We start from the raw sequence: 14,985 nt of genomic DNA, 5'->3' as shown, positions 1-14,985 counted from the left end.
AAGGGTCTTGAAGGAGAAGGTACGACATACCTGTGAGAAAGTGCCATCTTTCTTGCATGGTATGCCCCCACTTTTTGCTGAATGTACTTTGACTGAGTGTGCCCTGGACTCCTACCAATCAGGTGCCCAGGGCCTATGTTCCTTCCCTAAAAACCTAAAACCCAAATTGGCAAACCCCGGCCACATGTCAGCCCCTGGTAAATGGTACCCTAGGTACCCAGGGCCTTGTGACCAGGGAAGGCCTCTAAGGGCTGCAGCACTCATTGTGCCACCCTTAGAGGCCCTGTACCCTAACACACACAAACACACTGCCCTTGCAGGTTGAGTGTCTGGGTACAAGACAAAACAAAGTCGACATGGCACACATCCTTGTGTGCCATGCCCACCACCTACACTGCCCTGGCATACATCAGCCACCCCTCTAGCTGGGTGCCCTATGCCAGTGGTGTGGGCACAGGAGCATGAGCCCAGTGCCCCTACAGTACCCAGGTCCATTCCTGGGCACTGTAAGTACAGTGCTGTCATTTAAGAGTACATGGTGCTGAGAGCTCGTCAAACACAAACTCCACAGCACCATAATTGCAAAACTGAAGACTGGGAAGTTTGGTATTAAACTTCTCAGCACATTAAACCCACACTGATGCCAGTGTGGGATTTAATGTACCAAGCACCCCAGAGGGCATCTTAGAGATGCCCCCTGAAACCTAACCTACAATCCACGTCTGGTCTGAGAGGCTGCCTAGGCTGCCACACAGCAGACATGTTGCTGGACCCCTGGGTAGGAGAGCCCCTGCTCTCCTGGGCCTGCAACAATGCACATCCTGGGCGAGGTGCTAGATCTTCTCCCCCGGGATGGGCAGGGGGAAGCTTCAAAGGCATGCCGCCTCTGTGAGCTTCCCCAGGCCACTGCAACCCCCCACTCTGGCGGGAAGCTTGGCCGGAAACCCCAAATAAGGACAGGGGATGTGCCAGCCTGCCAACCCCACCCCTCAGGTGGCGGAGGCAAGGTGAAGCACATCGCCGGCCTCTTGCCATCTTGAAGATGGGAAGCCCTGCCCAATCAGGACTAGACTACTGCCCACCTCCCACAGGAGAGAGGCAGGATAGGGGGTGTACTCACCCCAGGAGAGGGACCCATTGGTCCCTGCCCTTCACCCACCTGTAACGAAATACAAAAAAGAGCAAGAAGAAAGAAGACCTGCCCTGCAGCTCCTAAGAAGAGGAAGACACCAACTGCTTTGGCCCCAGCCCTACCGGCCTGTCGACCCTCGAACCTGCTCCAACCCGGCATCTCTTGTGGCCAGCAACCTCACAAACCCCGGAGGACCTGGCTACCTTTTGGCTCTAAGCACCTGGGACTCCCATGAGTAGAGGCTCTACTTCTAATCCCTGGCATCAGCCCGGAACTGCGAACCCAGCACACTCTGCACCAGCCAAGCCTGGCCTGTGCCGGAGTGAACAAAGACCACGAGGACGACCCCACGGCGACTGTGACCCCGAGTCCGGCACCCAAGGACTTCCTTTGGCGCTCCAGACGCCTGCAGCCTGAGAACCAGGTGCCCCCCCCCCCCAACTGCGATCAACAGAGGGTAAGATTTCCCGACACCAAAAGGCACCCCTGCACCCGGCGCCCCGCAGACCCCTGTGCCCAACTCCAGGTTGCCTACCTATCCTCCAACTACCCAACTTACCTCTCTAAGTGGTGGTGGCACCTGAAGAATCTTCGACCCCGAGCTTGCAGTCTTTTTCTAAACCGGAGCTTTCCCATTGAAACCAATTGAGCGCCAGAAGGCTCAAAAGCACCCTGCACCCAGCCGCCCGAGTGGCCCTGGCAGTGTAACCTCTACACCCATCTACTTCCCCATTTGCCCTGAGCAAGTGACCAGGAGCCCAGCTCCCACAGCCGCGTGGCCTGCTAGTCAGCAGCCACCAACCAAGGCCCCCCTGCCTCCCATAGGATAACATCGGGCCTAACTCTCTCTGCACCCGGCTGACCCTGTGCCGCTGAGGGTGTAACAACTGTACCTACCTGACCCTGGGAGACACCTGAGTCTATGCCCAGTCGAGTACTTACCTTAAAGCCGATAACTCAATTTTCTCCATAGGGTATCATTGACAGGTTTTTCCTGAAATTTCGTCTGTGTGGACTTTTCAAAACTTAAAATATTCACCAAAAATCAGCAGAGTAACAAAAACGAAAATACTCACCTGCTATTAGGTGAGCTCCCAGTGCTGGATTTTTGTGCCCAGCACTGACTCTGAAAAATACTTACAACTGTACTTACCAGTAACCCAATTATCTCCCATAGGAAATCATTGACTGTTTTTCTGTGAAATTTCGAATGTCAATTTCTGAAAACTTTAAATATTCTTTAAAAATCGTATAATTTCTGAAAACGTAATTACTTACCTGTTTTGGATAAAGGTCCCAGTACTGAGTCTAGGCACCCAGTACTGGATTACAAAAGTAACAAGAACATACTATACCTGCAACTTGAATTTTCTTCCATAGGGAATCATTGACTGTGTTCTATGAAATATTTTCTAAGTGTCAACTTTTAAATTAGCAAAATATTGTCTTAAAATCATAACAATAACTAAGTCGAATTTTATCATTTGATTCTAAGTACTGTCCCAGGACTGAATCTAGGATCCAGTCCTGAAATCCCAAAAGTAATCCTAAAAGTAAACTGTTGCAAATAACTTGAAACTTCCATTGACCTCAATGCATGATTGTGTTTAAAATGGTGTTGCCTATTGCAACCACTTGTAACTTTCTACAAAAGTCAATTGCATATTGCAAAAGTATTTATATAAAGCATCTCATTCTGAGAAAGTATATTGTAATACCTATTGTTGGTTCTAAAATAAAACAAGCATATATTTTTTATATATAAACCATTGGCCTAGAGTTCAGTTATTGAGTGTGTGAGACCATTTGCTTTACACTGTCCTCTGATACTGCCTTACTGCTCGACCAAGCTACCACTTTAGAGAGTAAGGTTATATCTAACTTTAGCCACTGCCAAACCTCTGGGGACTGTGGACTCTGTACACCCTGTACCTATTTGGCAACAGTATATACAGAGCTACTTTCTCACAATACCTTACCATCCTTTGAAGAGTGTTTTGGATAAAGGCAGTAGAGACAGTCCTTGTGGTGATCGTCCACATGAAGTCTCTTTTTCCCCACAGGAAGCACAAGACCTGAAAAGGCCCTTCTTCGGAGTGTCTGCCATGAGGAACTGAAGAACTTCACCCAAAAAATGGAAAGTCGAAGCAAGAAACACTGAAAATGCAGAAACAAGGAATGCTGAGCAGTGGAGACTCCCTTAGCACGACGTGCGGTAGAAAATCTGAGGGACTAGAGATCCTTTCAGGAAGGTTCTAGAGGGTGGTGATATCTGATTGGCTATTCTCCAAAGTTTGGTCCTTTTTACAAAAGGACGTGGATATGTTACTAAGGTGAGGCCTTTGGCCTATTACTCTGATATGTCTACTGAGACATTACTTTATTATGTACCGGGGACTTCCATCCCGACGACGGGGTATGATTCAGGCATGTGAATCTATGAAAGATACCCTAATACTGGATAACTAGTTCTATTGCCTGCTTTTGAAGCAGTGAGAGAACCTCTTGTTTGAAGAGTGTGAGATTCTCTGTGGACATTGGACACTGTTTGGGTGGTATGGTGGGTGTGGTTGCTGCAAGTTCCAGACAGTAACCATACTGGATAATCTGTCTTACCCACTTGTCTGTAGTGATGGAATTCCAGATAGGTAGGAACTGTGATAAGTCTCCCTCCGACCGGGGTGGAATGGTCTGGGGGGAGTGGAGGGAAGTCACTATCTATTAGTGGGGGAGGAGCGAGTGTTGTTGTTACCTCGGCCTCTCCCTTTGTTGTTATTTCCCATGTATCCGCCTCTAAAATATCCTCTGTTGGGGGATGTTTGCGTGGTGTTTTTGTAGGAAGAAGACGCGGCGTCTTTTCCGATATTTTTGGATGCTCCTCTATAGAAGGAGCGACGAAAGGATCCACGTGTGGATGGAGACTGTAATGCCCCCATGGATTTAGCAGTCTCCGTGTCCTTTTTCATCTTCTCTAGAGTGGTGTCTACATGCTGTCCAAAAAGTTGTTCTTGATTGAACGGCTGATTCAGGATAGTGGTCTGTACCTCCTGTTTGAAGCCTGAGATGCATAACCAAGCATGTCGTCTGAGTAATACACTAGTGTTAATGGCCCTAGAGGCTGTGTCAGCTGCATCAAGGGCACACTTAATTGATGCATTGGGTATTAATTTGCCCTCGTGGATTTAATCATTTGCCTTGGTTATATATTGGTCAGGTAAATGTTGTAATAGGGTTTCTAGTTGGTCATAGTGAGCCCTATCGTACGTCGCAAGTAATGCATGTGTGTTGGCTATCTGCCAGTGATTAGCTGCTTGGGCATCAACTCTCTTGCCGGAGGCATCTAACAACTTAGACTCTTTAGCCGGAGGTGGACCATCACCGGAGGTCTGAGAGTTGGCCCGTTTTCTAGCATTAGTTACCACTAGTGAGTCTAAAGGTAGTTGACCCTTGATGTAAGTGGGATAATGGGGAGCGGGTTTATATTTCTTGTCAATCCTGGGATTGAGAATTCTCGCTCTCACGGGGTCCCTGAATATGTCAGGGTCATGTTTAATGATACCCTTTAGCATTGGCAGGGTTTGTACAGTCTTTTGTGACTGTTCAAAGGTGTCTAGAAGAAAGTCCTCGTCTGCAAGATCAGAATGCATATGAACACCATGGTAGACAGCAGCTCTATTTAGAAGCTGACCAAAGCCAATATTGTCATCTGGGGGAGATGGCTTTGTTGGATATGCCTGGGGATCAGGGAGGTCTGGATGATCTATTGCGTCATCATAATACTCCCAATTGTCCTGAGGTACGTCCGTATCGTCATCAGGGTCAGTGAAAGTGTCATTGTTGCCTCCCCCGCCCCCTAAATCATCATCATCCTGTGGTGGTGGTGAGTGTGGTGGAAGGTTTGGAGAATGTGGAGGAGAGACAGGCTTAGGAGGAAGATCAGGAGAAGAGGGTCGTATAGGTGAAGTGGCAAAGTCCTTTCTCTTCACAGGCACTGCAGGAGTGTCTGGTGTGTCCAGCTTTCTCTTCTTGTGTGGAACAGCAGCCACATGTTCTGTTTTGGGGTCTATGTGGAGAGTTTTTAGTTTTTTGTTTTGGGTCGATAGGATCCGGTTGAAAAATTTCTTCTTGTTCGGTAACCGCTTTCGGCGCCAATTTTTTGGGGTTTGGATTTCTGCTCCGAGGCCTTGGGAGGTGGTTTGGGGTCCTTCGGCTTGGCTGTGGAGGCGGAAATCTTTTTCGGTTCCGAATGCTTTGGTTTCGGGTCCGATGTCTTTTCTTTCGCCGTGGAAGTGGTCGGTGCCGACGTCTTTTTGGGAGTAGGCTGCGCTCCCGTCTTCGATGCCGAAGGCACCTGCGGGACACTGAGATGCGGTTTGCTCGGTCCCGAGCCACCAGGCGCCTTGTCCCTCATCTTCGGAGCCGGGCTCCGGGGCGGGGATTCTGAAGCTTGTTTTCGGTCGCGACTGGGGCCAGCAGGCGAAGTCTTGACCAGGGCCTTCTTTTTTTCAGGTGGACTTGGGGTAGGGGCAATTGTACTCACTCGTTGACCAGGAGTGATGTGGTCGTCTGAGTCCGAGTCGTCTGCTTCAGACACGATTTCCAGGTCCTCAGAATCCTCCTCTGGGACATCAGGGCCTTCATCGAAGATGTCCACCGGTAGCGGAGCGGCTTGCTGCGCCATGATGTGTCGTCGGGCCCGGCGATTACGGATGGTCTTTTTGAATCTAATAGAGGCGCAGGCCTGGCAATTGTTCTCGTCGTGCTCGGGCGAGACACACAGGTTACAGACCTTGTGGTGGTCACTGTGGGGGAATTTAGCTCCACACTGGGGGCATTTTTTAAATGGAGTCCTTTCCATGAGCTGTAGGCCCAAACGGCGTCGATAGGCCCAGCAGCCCGCGTGGACGACCGGAATCGAGTAGATGAGGTGCGCGTCGAAGATCACACGATCGAAAACAATACCGTTGAGTTTTAGATAGTTTGCGCGCCGAAAAGGTTTGGAGAATATGGTGCCGAACTGGCGCGCAGAAGTTACATCCGAACACAATGGCGAAAAAAACAATCCGAGGATGGAGTCGATGCCCATGCGCACTATCGTCCAAGGGAGGAGTCACCTATCTCGTGACTACAAAAGACTTCTTCAAAAGACAAGTGCAAGCATCCGAGCCCAATACCAGATGGCAATCTATGCATAGTGTACAATCTGCAGCTCATATGCCTCGAACACTGGGTTATGGCTGCGAGGCCGCAGAACATATGTGAGTGATGTGGATGGACTCATGCAAAACGACTATAAGCAACACAGTAATATGCTTTAGAGACCAGGTTATAGGGGAGCATTAAAAACAAAGATAATTGAAAGAACGCATGCATGGAGTGCTGGCTGAGAATCAGCTAATCAAAAATGGACAAGCATGAGCAAGTAATTACACGATCAGGAAGACATACAGAAAACAACTTATCATAAGATATGCATATATTTCTCATATGGGGTGGAGCTACTACCTTTTATCTTTTCTTCATCGCTGTCATCGGATGACAAAGTAGAGGATGACGAGATGCAAGCAGACATTTTTGTTAGGTCGAGCTCAGAGTCAGAGTCATTTTCACCTGCAGCAGATATCTTTTGTATGGGCAACGGACGCCCTCTTTGAGGCCCAACAAATCCTCGAACCAGTGTCACAGATTCTGCAGCTGCTGCAGCTGCTGCCTCTGCCGCCACCTCTGCCTCCAGCTTCACAGAGAGACTCTCCAGGGCATGCTGCTTTATCTCTTCAGCACTACCATCTCGGCAAGGTTCAGGTGCGAGGGTAAGAGGTGACACATTCTGTGAATCATTATGTGACAACGATTGGTGCAGCAGTGGGGTGGAGCACCGTGAGAGAGCTGGACGACTCTGGATATAGGCCTGACGAGACGTCAGAAAGGATAGCTCAGGGTCCTGCATGATGCTGTAGTCTGCTCGGCTCACGCCATGTTGGGCGGCCCCCCACAATAGCTCTCCATCATGGCGACCACACTCCCACCACTGTGGTAGATCGGAGCCAGGTTGGCACAGCACCAAACGCTCTTGCAGTAGGGGGTGACAAAGCACCTGCTCTCGCAAGCGGCGCAGTAGCTCCACACGGTACAAAGTCCGGGACGCTCGCTCCTCCGTGATGGGCTCAATGAAAAGAGTGTGGTCTGTGGACTCTGAAGGACAAAGATAACAAGCAGGTCAAATCTCCTTTAAGAACAATACTGCACATATTTTTTCTTTAATGTAAAGCTCTGCACAATCTAAACCGGTGTTACTGTGTTACTTAACCTTTTGACTTTGGTAGCCCCCCACTGATCACTACTGTAATCAGTTGAGCTCCACTGACTCAATAATGGAAGCAGGGGACCCCGGCCTAACCAATTACTACGATTTGAATCTCTAAATATTACAAAAAATACAGAAACAAGTATACATTAAACAAATATACACATGATGAAATATTTAATTCAATTCACAAACCCAGAAAAATCCAAAATGTAATCGGAAGATTGGAAATTTTTAAAGTTTGGTTTTCAATCTTACAAGATGAAATGATATGATAAACTATAGCATATCACTTGGCATTTTGCTTCAATTGCATGGTTTTGGCTGGAGTGTCAATTGAAGCCACCCACAGATCATGCTTTATTACTTCACTTTAACAGTACATTTTAATATTTTAAATTATACTTCTTTATTAGTAATTTACTTGATTAATCTGCTAATATTATTAAACAGTCCCGAATCTATAGGTTTATTAGACCTCAGAGGTCTGCAGACAACAAGTTAAGACGCAAAGCCCGAAAAGCAAATTGGTAGACAGTGTGCAGGTTTCTAGGCTTGGGATCTTACTAATGAATAGAGCTCAACCCCAGAATGGGGAGGATAGGATGGTCGGGTAAATAGGATGGTCGGTGAAGAATTTGTGGCTAGATGGTCTCCACCAGAAAGAGCATTACCGAAAGTAATTAACTTATTCTTCTGATTCCTCACCTTTTGACTAAATACCAAAGCATTATCTATTCAAAGGAAGGTCTGTGGATGGATTCCCACCAGAATGTCCTGCAGGACCGAGCAGGAAAAATACAACTCTCAGTAAACCTGAATGCCCAGGCAATGCTTCATGAACGTAAGACGGGATGCCCACATTGCCGCCTAGCAAATGTCTAGGACAGGTACACCCCTCTCAAAAGGAATTACAGCAGCTTTGGCCCTGGCAGAATGAGCACACAGGCTTCATTTTTGCCAGTGAATTGCAGATTTTAATAAAGAGCACAATCTAGCTAATCTCTTATGCATTGATTGCTCTATTTGCTCCAGTGAATCCTACAAAGAGCTGTTTGTCCACCCTGTGGCCTTTGGCACCATCTTCGTAGAAGTTCAGCGCACTCCTGGGGTATTTGCGATTAAGTCTCTCCTCCTTCTTAGAGTGAGGTGGAGAATAGTGCATTGGCAGGGTGATGGTTTGGCCGACGTGGAACAGCATCACAACTTTCTGCAGAAAGGATGCCGGCGTACGCAGAACCACTTTGCCTGGGAAGAATGAAGTGTATGGTGGATTGACACAGAGTATGAAGCTTACTCAAACGCCATACTGAGGTGATGGCAATGAGAGAAACAGTCTTGATAGTAAGAAGCCGTAAAGGACAGCGGTGAAGCAGCTCGAACGGAGTACACATCAGATAAGCTAGGAAAATTAAGGACCCATTGGGCCATGAAAAAGGAGAAGGGAGAAATGAGTTGCAGCCCTTTAAAAATTGCATCACAACCAGTGATTTAAATAAAAAGGGCTGATCTGGCAAACTTAAGAAGGCTGAAAGGGCCGAACGTTAACGCTTAAATAAAAGTGCCCCCCCCAAAAAAGCCATGCCGGGCAAAATGCAGACCCAAGAACAGATCATCAAATAACTTGGCCCGGAGGGGGGCAATCTGGCGTGTGCCACACCAAGGCCTAAAGTTTCCCCAACGACAGGCGTATAAAGTTTTTGGTAAAGGACGCCTGGCTGCCAAGATGACATCAACAAATTACAAAGGAAGGTCGAAGGTGTTAATCCGTCGCCAATCAATTTCCACACATGAAAATGGAAAGTGCAAATGCCCGGGTTCACAACCCTACCATGCTGCTGTGACGGCACGTCCTCCCGGAGGGGCAGCTTGATCGGAGAACAGATGCTCTTGCCAAGTAGTTCTGGATACCATACGCTTGGTGCTCAATCCGTGCCCACTTGGACACATTGAGCGCAGTCTGTCATTTTTTTGAGAACTCAGTGCAGGAGTGGTACTGGCAGAAATGCATACAAGAGTCCAGAGTTTCACTCAAGGTGGAACATGTCTCAGGATGCAAGATGCCTTGGAAACGCCAATGCGCAGAATTGCATCTTCTGGGAGGTGGCAAACAGATCGAGACAAGGTGTCGATGGCTGAGCTTTCTTGGTCGTGCATTCACTGATCCTGCCATGTGGTTCACCACTAGGAAAATTCCTTGATGTTCCAGCTATTTCGAGAGGTGCAAGGACTCCTGGCACAGGTTCCCTGACCCCACCCAGCCCTGTTTGTTGCAGTACTACAGGGCGGTGGTGTGCTCTGTGAGCACCTGTACCAGCCTCCCCTTGATGGACGGCAGGAAGACTTTCTGACAAGCGGATATCCCTCAGCTCCAGAAGGTTGATGTGGTGCTGGCACTGCGCTGGAGACCAGAAGGCTCTGATCCCCACCTCTCCCAGATGACCACACCAACCCAGAAGTGATGCATCAATCACCACTGTCCGCTCTGGGTGGGTCATGAAGAGGGGTCTACCTCTAAGTCAATCGCGGTCCAGAACCCACCATTGCAGATCTTTTGCCATCTCCTCTGAAATCTGAATGTGTTCGGAGAGATATCCCTGATGGTGAACCCACTGGGACTTCATAGCCTGAATGTCCTGGACTCTTTCCAGAGGGAAAGGCACAAATGAACTGTGTCCAGAATGGCTCCAATGAAGGGGAGAGCCAGAGAAGGAGTCAGGTGTGACTTTTGAATGTTAATAGTGAACCCCAGCGATAACGGGCGGATTGTGCAGTCTGGAGGTGGTTGACAACTGCCCGAGATGAGTCCGCCTTTAACAGCCAGTCGTCAAGGTAGAGGGAAGACTGACACCCGTGACCATTGAAGATGTGCTGCCACCACTGACAATCACTTTTGTGAAAACCATAGGGGAGCTCGGAGACCAAACAGCTCATGATGCTCCTCTCCCACCACGAATTGCAGGTAGTGCGGATAGGCCAACAGGATTGAAATAAGTAAATAGGCGTCATGCAGGTCCAACACTACCATCCGGTCCGCAGGTTCGAGGACAGGCAAGATCTGGGCCAAGGTGACCATTTTGAATATCTCCGGAGGAAGGCATTGAGGGAGTGCCTGTGAGAAAGTGCCATCTTTCTTGCATGGTATGCCCCCCCTTTTTGCTAAATTGCTGAATGTACTTTGACTGAGTGTACCCTGGACTTCTGCCAATCAGGTGCCTAGGGCCTATGTTCCTTCCCTAAAACACACAAACTCCAAATTGGCAAACCCTGGCCACATGTCAGCCCCTGGTAAATGGTACCCTAGGTACCCAGGGCCTTGTGACCAGGGAAGGCCCCTAAGGGCTGCAGCACTCATTGTGCCACCCTTAGAGGCCCTGTACCCTTACACACACACACACACTGCCTTTGCAGGCTGAGTGTCTGGGTGCAGGACAAAATGAAGAGTCGACATGGCACACATCTCTGTGTGCCATGCCCATCACCTACACTGCCAAGGCATATGTCAGCCACCCCTCTGGCTGAGTGCCTTATGCCCATGGTGTGGACACAGGAGCAGGAGCCCTGTGCCCCTACAGTACCCAGGTCCATTCCCGGGCACTGTAAGTGCAGTGCTGACATTTAAGAGTACATGGTGCTGAGAGCTCGTCAAACACCAGCTCCACAGCACCATAATGGCAACACTGAAGACTGGAAAGTTTGGTATTAAACTTCTCAGCACATTAAACCCACACTGATGCCAGTGTGGGATTTAATGTACCAAGCACCCCAGAGGGCATCTTAGAGATGCCCCCTTACAACTAACCTACAATCCACGTCTGCTCTGAGGCTGCCCAGGCTGCCACACAGCAGACACGTTGCTGGACCCCTGGGTGGGAGAGCCCCATCTCTCCCGGGCCTGCAATATTGCACATCCTGGGTGAGGTGATAAATCTCCTTCCCCAGGATGAGCAAAGGGAAGCTTCAAAGGCCTGCCGCCTCTAGGAGTTTCCCCAGGCCACTGCAACCCCCCACTCTGGCGGGAAGCTTGGCCGGAAACCCCATACAAGGACAGGGGATGTGCCAGCCTGCCCACCCAACCCCTCAGGTGGGGGAGGCGAGGTGAAGCACATCTCCGGGCTCTCGCCATCTTGAAGATGGGAGGCCCTACCCTATCAGGATTAGGCTACTGCCCCCCTCCCACAGGAGAGAGGCAGGATAGGGGGTGTACCCACCCCAGGACAAGGACCCATTGGTCCCTGGCCTTCACCTACCTGTAACACCCCTAAATCTAGTATTTAGGGGCACCCTGAACCTTCCTTCCCCAGATTCCAGATTCCGAAACTACAAGAAGAGCGAGAATAAACGAAGACCTGCCCTGCAGCTGCAAAGGAGAGGGAGACACCAACTGCTTTGGCCCCAGCCCTACCGGCCTGTCGACCTCGAACCTGCTCCTGCTCCAAACCCGGCATCTCTTGTGGCCAGCAACCTCAGAAACCCCGGAGGACCTGGCTACCTTTGAACTCTGATCCCCTGGGACTCCCATGAGTAGAGGCTCTACTCAGAACCTACCTTTCACCCCTGGCAGCAGCCTGGAACCGCGATCCCAGCCCACTCTGCACCCGCCCAGCCTGGCCGGTACCGGAGTGAACTAAACCCACGAGGACGACCCCACGGCGACTGTGACCCCGAGTCCGGCACCCAAGGACCCCCCTCGACAATCCTGAAGAAGCCTGCAGCCTCAAAACAGAGTGCCATCCCAACCGCGATCAACAGAGGGTAAGATTTCCCCACACCAAAAGGCACCCCTGCACCCGGCGCCCCACGGTCCTCTGTGTCCAATCCCGGGGTACCTACCTATCCTCCAACTACCCAACTTACCTCTCGAAGTGGTGGTGGCACCTGAAGAGTCCTCGTCCCCGAGCCTGCAGTCTTTTTCCAAACCGGAGATTTCCCATAGAAATCAATTGAGCGCCCGACGGCTCAAAAGCACCCTGCAGCCAGCCGCCCGAGTGGCCCTGGCAGTGAAAACTCTACTCTAACCTACTTCCCCACTTGCCCTGAGTAAGTGACCAGGAGCCCAGCTCCCACAGCCACGTGGCTTGCCAGACAGCAGCCACCAACCAAGGCCCCCATATCCCTCATAGGATAACATTGGGCCTAACTCTCTCTGCACCCGGCCGTCCTGAAACCGCTGAGGGTGAACTAACTGTACCTACCTGACACTGGGGGACCCCTGAGTCTATGCCCAGAAGTTCAACTCTGCCAGTCGAGTACTTACCCTTAAACCGCTAACTTCATTTTCCTCATAGGGTAACATTGACTGGCTTTTGCTTGAAAATTCTTCTAAGTGTGGACTTTTCAAAACTTCAAATAATCACCAAAAATCAGCCGAGTGACAAAAACGAATTTACTCACCTGCTCTTAGGTGAGCTCCCAGTGCTGGATCTTGGTGCCCAGCACTGACTCTGAAAAGTACCCACAACTATACTTACCTTTAACTCATTTTTCTTCTATAGGAAACCATTGACTGCTTTTCTGTGAAATTTCTTCTAAGTGTTGATTTATGCAATTTCTAAATATTCCTCAAAAATCGTATAACATCAGGAAACGTAATTACTTCCCCGTTTTGGATAAATGTCCCAGTACTGAGTCTAGACACCCAGTACTGGATTACAAAAGTAACGATAACCTACTGTACCTGTAACCTACATTTCCTTCCATAGGGAATCATTGATTGTTTGCTCTGAAATATTTTCTAAGTGCTCACTTTTGAAATAGCTAAATATTAGTTAAAAATCATTACAGTACCAAAGTCGACTTTTAACAGCTGATTCTGAGAACTGACCCAGGACTGGATCTAGGATCCAAGCCTGGAATTACAAAAGTAATCTACAAAGTAATCTGTTGCATATAATCTGAATTTATCATTGAGCTCAATGTATTGTGTGTAGAAATAGAGTTGCCTACTGCAACTATTTGTAACTGTTTACTAAAAAGTCAATTGCCTATACAAAAGTATTTTTATGAAACATCTCCGGTCGAGAAAGTATATTTTAATTCCAAGTGTTGGTTCTAAAATAAAACAAGCATATATTTTTTTATATACAAACCATTGGCCTAGAGTTCAGTTATTGAGTGTGTGGAACTATTTGCTGACTGAGTGTGTACAACAAATGCTTTACACGTCCTCTGATACTGCCTTACTGCTCGACCATGCTACCACTTTGGAGAGTAAGGTTATATCTAACTTTACCCTCTGTTAAACCCTTGGGGTCTGTGGACTCTGTACACCCTGTACCTATTAGGGAACAGTATATACAGAGCCACTTTCTCACAGTGCCTACCTAGAATAGGCCGAAGACCTCTGTCCCTGGGAACCAGAAAGTACCTGGAATAACAACCATATCCTACTTCTAGCACCTGCAACCTCTCAACAGCCCCTTTGGACAAAAGGGCTAGCACTTCCTATGACAAAATGGCGAGATGTTCCTCCGTCAGTCTCTGAAGGGACGGTGGAAGTTGCAACAGGGAAGAGAGAAATGTCAGAGCCCTCCAAGCTGTAAACAGTGTTTCTTCAGCTTGGCCTGGTGTCAAGCCTAATGGGCTGCTGACTTCCTCTTAAGCCTCCTAGATGTTAGCTTAGCAGCTCTGAAAATGTCTGGTACATTGGCTCTATCATGGCACTGCATGCTGTGGTGAGCTCAGCAGCAAACTCGTCAGTCAGTAACAAAGGGAATTCTTCTTTTTAAACCTCTAGCAGGCAGCGCAAGAGGGCTCCGCAGAGGGTGTATAGGTACTTGGTATTACACTCGACCTTTGTTGTTGTTGCCTCTGTATCCTCCTCTAAAGAAGCCTCTTGTAGAGGAAGATTGATTGTTGCCTTTGTAGGAGGCGGCACTATTGTCTGAAGACATGGTTTTCGACCCTCTACGGTAGAAGGAGCGACAAGAGGAGCCCCGATTAGAGGGAGACAGCAGAGCTTCCATGGACTTGGCAACTTCTGTGTCTTTTTTCTAATGACTTATCTTCTTAGGGCTCAAAGATATTCCTTGTCAAAAGGAGTATTTAAAATAGACTGTTGTACTTCGGGTTTGAAAAAAGAACTCCTCAACCATGCATGTCTTCTTTATAACACACTATTGTTGATTTCTCTAGCTGCGGTGTCTGTAGCATCTAAAGCGCATCTAATTGAGGAATTGGATAAGAGTTTCCCTTCCTGGACTCAATCTTGAGCTTTTGCTTTAGGCTCCTCTGGGAGGTGTTGTAGCAATTGCTCCATCTCGTCCCAGTGTGCCCTATCATATCTGGCTCAGGCCCTGCTAGCCAGATATGATAGGGCAGTGATGTGGATGGATTCATGCAGAACAACTATAAGCAACTCCGTAATGAGCTTTAGAGACCAGGTTAAAGGGGAGCATTAAAAACAAAGATAATTGAAAGAACGCATGCATGGAGTGCTGGCTGAGAATCAGCTAATCAAAAATGGACAAGCATGAGCAAGTAATTACACCATCAGGAAGTCATACAGAAAACAACTTCTTATCATAAGTTAGGCATATAGTTCTCATAT

General features: G+C 48.5%; 1 protein-coding gene across 7 annotated transcripts in view; it reads right to left on the bottom strand.

The window, feature by feature from the left end:
- Positions 1-14,985, bottom strand: part of LOC146871232 (ATP-dependent chromatin remodeler CHD8-like) — a 2,388,691-nt gene that overhangs the window by 664,004 nt on the left and 1,709,702 nt on the right. For all 7 annotated transcript variants that reach the window (XM_085650618.1, XM_085650635.1, XM_085650640.1 and 4 more), the window contains exon 31: positions 6,638-7,324. In XM_085650618.1, coding sequence (XP_085506744.1) covers positions 6,638-7,324 — 687 coding nt within the window. The remainder of the gene's footprint in view (positions 1-6,637; positions 7,325-14,985) is intronic.

This window comes from Triturus cristatus, chromosome 1_1 (genome assembly GCF_964204655.1).
Source record: "Triturus cristatus chromosome 1_1, aTriCri1.1, whole genome shotgun sequence".
NCBI lineage: Eukaryota > Metazoa > Chordata > Amphibia > Caudata > Salamandridae > Triturus > Triturus cristatus.
Note: the sequence above shows the minus strand (reverse complement) of the source record. Positions and strands in the feature narration are given on the sequence as shown.